The 12,144-nt window shown below is 56.9% G+C and overlaps 1 protein-coding gene across 7 annotated transcripts in view; it reads left to right on the top strand.

Moving 5' to 3' along the window:
• Positions 1-8,519, top strand: part of ABCC8 (ATP-binding cassette, sub-family C (CFTR/MRP), member 8) — a 70,877-nt gene extending 62,358 nt beyond the window's left edge. For 3 of the 7 annotated variants that reach the window (XM_014530955.1, XM_014530954.1, XM_014530953.1), the window contains 10 exons: positions 3,093-3,195; positions 3,764-3,877; positions 4,220-4,340; positions 4,489-4,619; positions 5,525-5,603; positions 5,777-5,885; positions 6,241-6,344; positions 7,090-7,223; positions 7,692-7,754; positions 8,207-8,519. In XM_014530955.1, the coding sequence (XP_014386441.1) occupies positions 3,093-3,195; positions 3,764-3,877; positions 4,220-4,340; positions 4,489-4,619; positions 5,525-5,603; positions 5,777-5,885; positions 6,241-6,344; positions 7,090-7,223; positions 7,692-7,754; positions 8,207-8,482 (1,234 nt within the window). In that variant the 3' untranslated portion in view covers positions 8,483-8,519. Of the gene's footprint in view, positions 1-3,092; positions 3,196-3,763; positions 3,878-4,219; positions 4,341-4,488; positions 4,620-5,101; positions 5,605-5,776; positions 5,886-6,240; positions 6,345-7,089; positions 7,224-7,691; positions 7,755-8,206 lie in introns of those variants that run through there. The other 4 variants (XM_014530957.1, XM_014530956.1, XM_014530960.1 and 1 more) reach the window with 3 other exon arrangements.
• The last annotated feature ends 3,625 nt before the right edge of the window (positions 8,520-12,144 follow it).

The raw sequence follows: 12,144 nt of genomic DNA, 5'->3' as shown, positions 1-12,144 counted from the left end.
GCGGGGGAGGCCCGGGTCACAGGTCATGAGATTCAGTTCTCAGAGCTCCACTTAGGAAGGCCCAGGGCATACATCTCCAAACCCCTCCTCAAACCCCAAGGCCCAGATCATGTCCCCCAGAGGGTCAGGGCAGGTGGGCTCCACTGTATGATCCAGAGAGGAAAACTCAGCCCCACAGCCAAGCCCGGGCCCCCTGTGACCTAAGGCAGAATTTCAGAACAAATGAGGCTGGGACAAGTACTCACATATCAATGTAGAAAGGACCTTATGTCATATGGGCAAGCATGAGGCCATCTTTGATAATCTCCTAGCTCTGGCCAGTGTGGTTCAGTGGATAGCGCACCAGTCTGCACACCAAAGGATCATGGGTTAGATTCACGGTCAATGGCATGTACCTCCTGTAAGCCAAACACTGCTGAGTTCTTTCCATGCCCATCTCATTCATTCTGCCCTGCAATCCGAGGTAGTGACAGTGATTATTCCCATTTCTCAGACAAGGAAACTGAGACTCAGAGAGCTTATATTACTGTTCTGTATAAGGCCCCTCAGCGCCCAGGCTTGAATCTGCTCATTCATTCAACAACCTTTACTGAGCATGCACCATGTGCTAAGCCCCATGCCAGGCACTAAAACAGAGATGAGTCAGATGAGCCCTTGACCTGGAGGCGCTTACAGTCCAGACTTTGAGCTGGCCAGGACAAACCCATGTGACAGGTACTCTGAAAGTGCCTGGCGGGACACAAGCTGTGGGAGCACACAAGGGGAGGGCAGTCATGGAGGGCTTCACAGAGGAGGTAGCAATGGAGCTAGGACTCAAAGGATGGACAGAATTCACCAGGCTGGAGGAATGCCCTGAAAACGTCAGTGCCCCTGCCATCGTCTTGCCATCCTGAGTTGTGATGTTGGGCTGGATGGGAACATTGAGGCTGTCTGGGGCAGGGGGGCTGTTATATTCATCTCTGACTGATATATTAGTGCATCTCTCCTCCAGCCAGACAGGTCAGACACCCCTGACCCAGATAGTTGGGCTCTGGTATTTCAGCCTCAACCAGAGAGTGAATCCAGGTTATTTTTAGGATGGCATAGCTGTGCAGGGTGTGACGGGAGCCCTGCGACACCAAGCCCTGTGTCTAAGAGTAACCCTAGGGCCAAAGGACCAGCTGGGAGGGTCCAAGGAGGTTGACATCTTCTCCCCTAGCCCCCAAAGTCCAGCTGCAGCCCTGGGAGAGATGCCCGGGTCCCTGGAATTCACACCTTGGGACATCTGGGGCCAGTGGGAGAGCCTCTTAGGGGTCTTGTCTGAGTAAAACAGAGCGCCACTCCGGTCTTGGCTCTGCTCCCTGGTCATCCCCTGCCCCCTGCAAGCCTGTGCTGTCTCCCATCCAGAGGCTCCTTGGAGTCTGGCACATGACTCTAGGGCCGTGGTTCTCAACCTTCTGGCCCTTTAAATACAGTTCCTCATGTTGTGACCCAACCATAAAATTATTTTCGTTGCTACTTCATAACTGTAATGTTGCTACTGTTATGAATCGTCATGTAAATATCTGATATGCAGGATGGTCTTAGGCGACCCCTGTGAAAGGGTCGTTCGACCGCCAAAGGGGTCGCGACCCACAGGTTGAGAACAGCTGCTCTAGGGTCTCCTCCCTGCCCCCTTCTCAAGCCTGAACTTCCCCAGTTCCTTCAACTTCCAGACCCCTCGACACCCCCCGGGCCTAACCTCTACTCTAGATATTGGTGATGTCTGTCTTATAACTGGTGTCCTGAAGGCTTCAGGCTGGGCCTAGGGCAGCCAGACCCTCTCAGTAGGATCCGGGTAAATCCCAGCATCCTGTAACCAGCCCCAGACCAAGCCCGTGGTCGGCCAGGGGAACTGCTGCCCAGCAAGGCCTCCCCCGCATTGCACTCACACAGTGGATGGTTTTTAAATAAATGAATGAAGGACTTTATAATCATCCCTTGGATGTGTTTAATTCATTGGCTTTTGCCCAGCAGCCCACCCTGTTGAGAGCTGAGTAGCATTTATTGATTGCACACTAGCCAAGTGCATTAAGCGTTGTACCTGTGCTATTGCAGTAACTCTGCACCACAGTTACTGCAGCCCCCTACTGAGATGAAGAGAAGAGGCCCAGAGAGGCTGAGGAACCAATTCGAGGCTACACAGTCAGTGAGTGCTGGTGCTAGCTAGACTTGGAACCCAGGCCTGTCTGACCTGGTTTTTCTAGGAGGCCCTGCTTTTTCCCCAAAAACCTTTCAGGAGTACCCAGCACTGGGCTCGGTGTTGGGCTCAGAGGTTGTGGCAGTCCCTGTAGGAACTATTACCATCTGATGAGGAAACTGAGTCTCAGTCCACACACAGCCAGTAAGGAGTGGGCTGGACTCCAACCTGGGTCCACATGGCCCCAAAGATGGGGCTCTTTCCACCATCACACACCTGCCCCAGAAGCTCACACACCCTCACACACTCACCCCGCAGATGGTCACATACCCCACGGACTCTCCCGTCGTGCACACCTGCACTCTCACATGCACATCTCGCACACGCACTTGATCAAGCCCTGCAGGCATAGGGTTTCACACCTGCCTCAGCCACATCACCCCACACACATCCACGTGTACTGTGCAAATGCCCGCTCCTCACCTCAGAGACTCACTTTACTCTCCTCACACACAGAGTTCATCACAAGCCCTCCACCCAGAAATAACCGAAGCAGAACAAACACCTTCCAGGAGTGAAAAGCCAGTGCCCACCAAGGCTTGTCTGGAGTCCCTCTGAGTCCCTCACTGCGTCCCTGGGATCAGTGCTGAAGCCACTTTCATCCATTCCGTTATTCATCATCAAGCAAGTGCCCAAGCCAGCCAGGTCTGATGGGTGGCCAAAGAGAGTGGTGTCAGGAGCCCAGGCTGGTCAGAAAGAGGAGGCAGACCCATGTGCAGTAACCCCAGGAGAGAAGTGATGAGGGCACGAGGGCAGGAAAGAAGCCTCCAGACTTCCTTGTACAGACAGGTCTCATCTGCCCTAGAGCGTCAGGGCAGGTTCCCACAGGCTACATGGGCCAAATTATTCTCTCAGACCATCATCCTCCCTCCAGGTACGAGGCCCGGTTCCAGCAGAAGCTCCTCGAATACACAGACTCTAACAACATCGCCTCCCTCTTCCTCACGGCTGCCAACAGATGGCTAGAAGTCCGCATGGCAAGTGCCACCCACCCCCACCCTGGGCCCCAGGACAGGGGCTTCTGATAGGGGTGTGGAGCTCTGCAGAGCAAGGGCCAAACATGGACCGGAGGGTGGGAAGAGTGTGGAATACCACCAGCTCGTGTGCACACGTAGCGGGGCACCGAGGCCTCCTGCCTCTCCCAGCCCTGGTGGTCCTCCCAGTGTCTGACCGGAGCCCCCTCTTCTCCATGTTGTTGCCTGGGGACTGCGAATCTGAGGTGCGAATAGTGAGAATAGGTGTGTGTTTAACTCTGATGAGTGTGTGTGTCTGAAGTGGGTCATATGACACTTATGTTGTGTACATGTGTGGGCCAGCTGGTGAGACACGTGTGCAGGTGACTGGGGAGCAGGGGGAGCATAGCTGTGCCCTGGGGCTCTTTGTCTCCTGTGGGTCCAGCCTTCACAGGCCTCCTGTGTGTGCTGACATTTACCTGAGTTTGGGGCTGGGGTTGAGTCTCAGCTGAGCTTCTCTGCTCTGAAGGGGAGCGGGGAGGTCACTGTAGCTTCAGCCCCCGAGGGCCCAAGCCAGCCCGTCCCTCCACAGGAGTACATTGGTGCATGTGTGGTCCTCATCGCGGCCGTGACCTCCATCTCCAACTCCCTGCACAGGGGGCTCTCTGCCGGCCTGGTGGGCCTGGGCCTCACCTACGCCCTGATGGTGAGTGGCAGCGGCTAGGTCAGGGGAGGGATCAGAAAGCACGCTCAGGGGATTCCGGGGCACCTCTCCCAAATGAGACACCCCCGGGCCTTACCCCAAGCTCCTCTGAGTCTGATGCCAGAGGGACCATGCAGGCAGGAGAGCCCAGGCCCCAGACGGATGGTGGGTGAGGAACTCAGGTCTCCCTGTGCTGCTGGGAAGGGCCACCTGAACAGCCAGCCAGTGGGCAGCAAAAGATATTGCGGGGGGAGGGGACAGGCCCTCCTCAACCATAAGAAGAGCATCCTGGTGGCCAGGGATAGACCACGTGGTCACTGACTGTGACTGGCTCGCTCCCCACAGGTCTCTAACTACCTCAACTGGATGGTGAGGAACCTGGCGGACATGGAGATCCAGCTGGGGGCCGTGAAACGCATCCACGGGCTCCTGAAAACGGAGGCAGAGAGCTACGAGGGGCTGCTGGGTGAGGGGTGCAGGAGGGCTTCTGGGGAGAGGGCCAGGAGGAGGGGTGTGTTTGGGTGGAAGGGACCAGGAGGGAGCCTGGGGGTAGGGTACTCCTGGATACCAGCTGTGGCCCTTGCCTGGTGGCTGACCCCCAGCCCGGCCCCCAGCACCCTCGCTGATCCCCAAGAACTGGCCGGACCAAGGGAAGATCCAGATCCAGAACCTGAGTGTGCGCTATGACAGCTCCCTGAAGCCCGTGCTGAAGCACGTCAACGCCCTCATCTCCCCAGGACAGAAGGTCAGGGCGGAGGGCACAGGGCGGGCCACCCCACAGGGTCACCTCGGGGCCCTCCAGGGTCCTTCAGTTCTCACACCCATTCAGAGCCCCAGGCCCCTCACCTGACATGGCTCAGCCCACCTCCCCCACCCCTCCCTCTCCCCTTCTCCTCCTGCTGCCCTCACTCACTCACCCAGGAGGACACCTCAGACTCCCCTGGTTAAAGCGGCTTTGTCAGCACCCCCCAAGCCCACTGCAGATGGTCAGACTGTCCCAGGGCACTGCCCCCTGAGCTTCAGAGCAGGGCCTTAGGGGCAGAGTGTGAGGCCACCCTTGTCCCAGGGAGGGAACCCCCATCTGGCCCTCTGCCCTGCCTCTCTGACTGATTCCCTCTTCCTCACCCCCACTCTGCTCTCTCTGCCACCGCCCCTCTCCTTCCATCTTTTTGTCACTATCTCTGTCTCTGTATTCGTTCTTTATTGTCGTTTCTGTTGGTACCCAAGGGCCAGGAAGCGATGCGGACAGAGATGGCTCCAGTTTAAGGTGGGACGCACAGACACAGCCTGCACACCACACTCAGCCACCCAGGCCTCCTGCCACACCCGTGCACAGAGAGACACACTAGTGCCCCCAACTCTCCTGCAGCCAAGTACCAGGCACAGCCAGGCCCACGCCCAGGCCCGGGCAAATGAGCATCTACACCTGCACTTGCTTTCGGGTTCCCATGGGAGCCCCCTCGGGACCCACTGCAGGAAACAAGTCCAAACCTGGGCCCAGCCCTGGCCAAGCAGAAGCTGCTGAGAAAGCCAGGACAAGAGGATGCGCTGTGACCCCCAGCCCCGCGCACCCCCATAGCCAGCACCAGAGGCTCCCGGCGCCCCCAGGCTCCCAGCGCCCTCGCAGCTTACCTGCTCCTCTCTTTCCAGATTGGGATCTGCGGTCGCACTGGCAGTGGGAAGTCCTCCTTCTCTCTCGCCTTCTTCCGCATGGTGGACATGTTCGAAGGTGAGTGGCATGGCCGGCACCTCACAGGCACCCTCAGCCACCAGATGAAGCCTCGGGCCTGGTGTATGGTCAGATGCCACAGGAGGCCCTGCAATCAGTGTCTTCCCCTGCATCTCATGGGGACCCCAGCCCCAGCACCGTGGTGCCCCCCCTGTAGCATGGTCTCCACGCAGGGCGCATCATCATTGACGGCATCGACATCGCCAAACTGCCGCTGCACACCCTGCGCTCGCGCCTCTCCATCATCCTGCAGGACCCCGTCCTCTTCAGCGGCACCATCCGGTGAGCCCCGGGGCCCCGCCCAGGCCTGGCTCAGCTCCATCCATCGAATCTGGAGCACAAACTGGAGGGGTGAACAAGGCCCGGAGCATGAGGGGCTGGAGCTGGTTCTTCAGAGGAGTTTTACCCTCATGCCCTTCTCTTTCTCCTTAGGCCTGGGCAGGCCGTGGTCCCTAGGGGTACCCCTCCCCTCAGGTCTGGCGTGCCACCACCTTAATGCCCACCTCCCAGCCAGACCCCCAAGTCAATCAGTTCTCGCTCACTGCTCCCTTCAGCAGCCTCACTCTCTGCAAGGCCCGTGGGGATGGAGCCAGGACCCTGCTCCCCTCCCTACGGGGCTTTCCGTGTCACCCCCCAGATTTAACCTGGACCCAGAGCGGAAGTGCTCCGACAGCACTCTGTGGGAGGCCCTGGAGATAGCGCAGCTGAAGCTGGTGGTGAAGGCGCTGCCAGGAGGCCTCGGTAACTACTGCGGGCTGAGCGGCTGGTCGGGCACTAAGGGACGCCTGGATGTCCGAAAGGGCCGGGGAGGGAAAACTCATGCCTTGGGTTTGTCCAGAGTTTGGAGTCTGAGGTCTGGCAGGACTCCAGAGACCATCTAGTCCTCGCCCTCCCCATTCGGGAGCTCAGAGGTCAAGTGACTTGCCCCGGGTCACACAACGGTCAGTTTAGGGTCTGGCACTGAGAGGACAGTCGGGGTCCCTGTGAGACAGAGCTTCCAGCTCCCCGATCCCATGGCGGGATACTCAGTCCTGCCCTTCCCTGTCCACCTGCCTGCCCAGTCCTTGCGGAAAGAGGGAAAGAGTACCGTCTGGGGAATCGCAAGCACAGGGCGCTCCTGCAGGCTCCTGGGAGACTGCCCCACCCCGTCGCTGCATTTGCTGCGGCCCCTTTGGCAGCAGAGGCCGGCCACGCCTTGGCTTCAGAGAATCACGCCAGCAAGGCCCCCGCATGTGGAGCACACGCTCAGTGCACACAGCCCTCCCAGAACTGCCCAGGCCCCAGCAGCACACACTGCAGAGGGTGCTCTTCTCGTTGTAACCCATGCAGGTGGCATCCGTGTTGTTTAAGGCACAGCAACCCTACATACCTGTACTCACCACACACAATCACATATTTCTGAGCCCCCGCCCTCCAAGCCACACTATCTACTCTACTCACAACCCAAGATTCACTCAGCCCTGCTCCTCTCCTGGGCTGATTTCAGATGCCATCATCACAGAAGGCGGGGAGAATTTCAGCCAGGGCCAGAGGCAGCTGTTCTGCCTGGCGCGGGCCTTTGTGAGGAAGACCAGCATCTTCATCATGGATGAGGCCACGGCTTCCATCGACATGGCCACGGTTGGTCCTGGGCACATCCATGGGGTCGGGGGCTTGGAGAGAGTGGGTGGGTTAGGGAAAATTTGCACAAAGTAGCCCTGATGTCCAAGATGTTGCCTTGAACATCAAGGCCATTTGTGGCAGAAAAGGCAAAGGGCTGGGGACCCTGACTCCAGCTAGTCCTCGGGCATGTTCATAATCCACATACACACAAGCTGCACGCAGATCCACGGCAACTTCACACCTGTCCCCCACCACAGCACACCCCACATAAGCTCACAGCACACACACAAGCACAGAGCTGAGCTCCTTGAATGCTAGGAACCCGGTCGGTCCTATGTGGACTAGGGCCAGACAGAGGGAGGAGGTGGGGCTAAGATTGGGGTCTGATGGGAGCTGGGCCACAACCCTGGGCCCCACATGCCCAAAGCTAGGCCAGACCACAACCACTGGGCAGGTGAGCCAACAGCTGCTGCTCCAACCTGGCAGGAAAACATCCTCCAGAAGGTGGTGATGACGGCCTTCGCAGACCGTACCGTGGTCACCATTGCGGTAAGGGGCCCGTTGAGGGGGTGCCGGGTGGACACCCACTGAAAGAGCAGCCCTTGGGCTCACTGGGACCCGGTAATCAAGAGGGGACCCTGGGGCAGGGCAGGGCAGGGTAAGGAGTCTAGAAGGCTGGCAGGGACCCTGGGTGGCAGGATTTGGAGTGGGGAGGATTTATACCTGCTATCCTCAGACCTCCCCTCTCTTTCTTCAAGTTCCAAGCCCCCCTCCTCACCTCTTCCCAAGGCCCAGTGAGCTAGGCTAGGGTTACATCTCCATAGGAAATGGGGGGTGGGGGTCTCTGAGACGTGAAGCCTGAAGTCTGGGGCAAAGCTGAGACCTGGTGAAGGGAGAGGATGTCATGAGTGAATGGGAGGCTTGGAATCACAGCCACCTCAGGAAAGGGCAGTCACCGCAGAGCCAGGACATTCTGGCCCCATGCCTCCTCCGCCTCCAAGCTGCAGGAAGGATGCCATCGGCTGCCCCGGCCTTCCCCCACCACCCTGACCAGCCCCCTCCTGCTCCATTCAGCACCGTGTGCACACCATCCTGAGTGCAGACCTGGTGATCGTCCTGAAGCGTGGCGCCATCCTCGAGTTCGACACGCCGGAGAAGCTGCTCAGCCGGAAGGACAGCGTCTTCGCCTCCTTCGTCCGTGCAGACAAGTGACCTCCCGGAGCCCAAGTGCCATCCCATGCCCCATCCTGGCCCCACCTCCCACCTGGGTTTTCTAACTGTAAATCACTTGTAAATAAAGAGATTGATTATTTCTTACGAGAGGCCATGGATCTGGTGGGCAGGGGCTGGGTGGACTGTGGAGCCAGCATGATTTTGGCATCAAGCAGACCTGAAGAAGCTGTGTGAGCTCGGGCAAAGCGGCTTTCCTTGTCTGCAAAATGAGGGTTGTATTAGCGTCCTAGGGCTGCCATCACAAACTAGCAAAGACTGTCTGGCTTAAACAACAGAAATTTATTTCTGACAGTTCAGGAGGCTGGAAGTCCAAGATCAAGATATCGCAGATTTGACTCCTCCTGAGGCCTCTCTCCTTGGTTGCAGACAGCTACTGTCCAGCTAATGTCCTCACATGGCCATTCCTCTGTATGCACATCTGTGGTGTCTCTCTCTTTTCTTGTTAGGATGCCAGTCCTTTTGGATTAGGGCCCCGCTCCTATGACTTCATTTAACCTAATTACCTCTTCTCAGGACCTATCTCCAAATACAGTCACATTGGGGGAGGGGGGCCTTCAACATATGGGGCAACACATAACAAGAGCTATAGCATTTCGTGATTATCTCATCAGGTAAGGTAGCAGATCTCCTTATAGCTTGGTCCCCTTCCTTCTCACTTTAATTCCTGAACTGAAATTGTGGGACCCCAAGTACCTTGGATTAGCACTATTTCCCCTGCAAATGGCAGGAACCCCATGTGGCTTAAACAAAAACTAGAGTTATTATCATATATGACTGAGAAGGGCAGGAGGTGTGCTATTTTAAGCATGCTGGATCCAGGTGTTTGACCTCAGGATGTGTCTGTATTTCTGGTTCCATCTTCCTCTCCCTCCCCAGTGACAGATGGTCACTAGCAGCTCCAGCTTACACCCTACCCCTCTGAAAAAGAGATGCTTTCTCCTACTAGTTCCAACAAAAATCTTGAGAGCAAATCTCAATTGACCAACTTGGGTCACATGCCTGCCCCTAGTCATGTGGTCAGAGGATTGGAACAAACTGGCTAGGTCTGGACCACATGTTCCCATCTCCATTCTCCATGCAGGAGCATTCAGAAGTAGGAGATGCTGGCCCTCCAGAGGGAGAGCACAGTGCATGCGACAAGTCAGCCAGGTAATGGCTGGGAGATGCTGGGGCCCAGACAGGGGCGGCCAAAACAACTGTCCTCAGACTCCATCTGCATCTTGAAACAGGAGAGCATACCTGCCCTCAGCCAAGAAATGGCAGGTGCTCATTTGCATATCATTTTATTATCATTTACATGTTGCCTTCAGTACTGGCCATACCAGGCCCTGGGGGTGCAGACCCAGGAGCCTTGGGCCTGCATTCATCTTGTTTGCAAGGGGGTCAGAGCCATACAACATAAGTCAAACCCACCAGTCACTGGAGAGGGGCCCAACACAAACCTTTCTGGATATTCTAGGAGCCACGGGCGCTCAGAGAGGGGGAGTCCTTTAAGGCTGCCTGGAAAAGGCAGGATTTGAGTTGGGCATGGGAGGGATAGGAGTTTTTTAGGCAGAGTTGGATAAAAATGGCCCATTTAGTGGTGGATGGGTGACATAAATTCAGACAGCCTTAAATGCCAGGACAAGAAGTCTGGGATAAGCCTATGACCAAAAGGGAAATGGAGTTTTCTGAGTAAGAAGAGAGAGACTTGAGGGAGATGAGTATGAGGAGGTACAGGATGAAGCAGGGCAGGAGGCTGAGCTCTTTGGATAGTGGGCTCATCCTTCTGGAAAGGGTAGAGCAGGAAATAGCTGAGGCCTCAGGGCCACACTGTGAGGTAGGGCCTAGCCTTTCCAGCTCTGAGATGCTTCTGGGGCCCCAGGAGCTCCCTCCACTACGGGACCTCCCAGGAGCAGAGCCTAGGAGAAGAGGATCTCCATCCTCCTCTGCCCACCCTACCCCCAAGGAATTGAAGTAGCAAGGGCAAGGTCCACACTGAAGTCTTGCAGGAATGCCCAAGGCAATCCTGGCCCAAACCCCTCTATAGCATCCCTAATGATCTGCCAACCTTGACTTGGATACCCTACAGACGTGGGTCATCTCTGGCTATTAGAACTGACTCTTCGCTGCATGAAATCGAAGACTGCCTCTGTTCCACTCAGTGTCTATACTGGGTCTACACTTGGGGTCACACAACACTACTAGTCCATCCTTCTTGGACCTCAAGGGTTTCCGCAGTCGTGCCCAAACTCTCGAGGGAGGGCAGTGATTTTCAAGTCACCTTTTCTGATGACTGAACAGCTGTAGTTGCTCCAGAGGTTTCCTGTGTAATCCTGTCTCCTTGAGCTTCCCACTCTGCTCATTCTGTTTTCCCCTCTCCGCCATAGACACTGTACCTCAGCCCAAGATCATGCTTATTCTAAGTATAGTGTTCTGTCTGCTGATGGGTATGGGAGAGAAAGAGGAAAACTCAATATGAAAGCCACACCTGGCCCTACTGAGGCCCACAAACCCACTGTCCTTAACTTCCCAGCCTCTGCCTCAAGCCCCCACTCCAACCAATGAACACACATGGGTCAGGGGTTCCTCCATAAGGTCCTGAGCCCCAGAAAGGGAGTGGGGCTAGTACTGCCACAATAGAGACCAAGCAGCCTTTCCCTTTCAGCCAAGAACTGGGGGCCTCCCATCTGGGGCCCAAGCCTTAGGGCAAGCCTAGGCTAACGCCAGCAGTAGAAACCACTCATGTCCAGGCCAAGAGCTTGGGTCCTCAGTGCTCACGTCGGCCCTAATACAGCCCCACAGACCGAGTGCCTCCCATTAACTAAGGTAGAAGAAATCAGGCTTTGGGTGTGAGGAGGTGTGAAGCAAGTGCCAGTAATCAACCCCTCTTGAAATGCAGGGCTGGGGTGGGGCAGTCATGATTGAAAAGATGCAACCACCCAGGCTCCTGTATCCAGCATCCCCTGTAGTGGCTGTTAAATTGTGTTCCTACACCTTCTCAGATACCTCCCCCACCCCCATCCCCACCCCCGGGGCGGGCACCGTTGTAGTGGCTGTTAAATTGTGTTCCTACACCTTCTCAGGTACCTCCCCCACCCCCGGGGAGGGGCACTGAGGATTTCATCAGATTGTCAAAGGATCCGTGACTCAGAAGGGGTAAGAACATCCCCCAAAGAGGAGAAGCAGATAGCTGAGAAGTCATCAGGGCCTCCTAATCTCCCCCAGTCACCGGGTCGGTTAAGCAGCCCCTCGGTGCCTCCTTCCTCTGGGAACCCGCAAAGCCAGTGCTGCACTCAGAGGCGGATATTGACCCAACAGAGGATGGGGAAATTGGGGGATGGAAGCCAGGGCGACAGGAGCTGCCATCCCGAGTGGGAGGGCAAGCCACGACTTCCTTCCCCCCATCCCGCCCTAACGTCAGAGACTGTGGGCAGGAGGGACCTCTTCTTGCCCATCCGATGGGACAAATCCCCAAAGCCAGCCTGTGAGTCTGGAGAAAGCAGGCAACGGGAGGTGACCGGCGAGGGGCGGGGCTTGAGTCTGTGCCCGCCCCGCTCCAGTTCGAGAACAGGTCGGGCTCCCCCTGGCGGCCCTGGGCCCGGTCCCCCACTCCACTCCTCCGGCGCCCCTAGCCCTCAGTCTTCTACCCCGACCTTGCACGGGTCGTCTCCGCGGACTGACGGACGGACGGACGGAGGACGGGCCGCTGCGAGCCCTTTGCCGG

Source organism: Myotis brandtii, unplaced genomic scaffold (assembly GCF_000412655.1).
Source record: "Myotis brandtii unplaced genomic scaffold, ASM41265v1 scaffold782, whole genome shotgun sequence".
Classification (NCBI taxonomy): Eukaryota; Metazoa; Chordata; class Mammalia; order Chiroptera; family Vespertilionidae; genus Myotis; species Myotis brandtii.
This window is presented reverse-complemented; position numbering and strand designations above follow the sequence as displayed.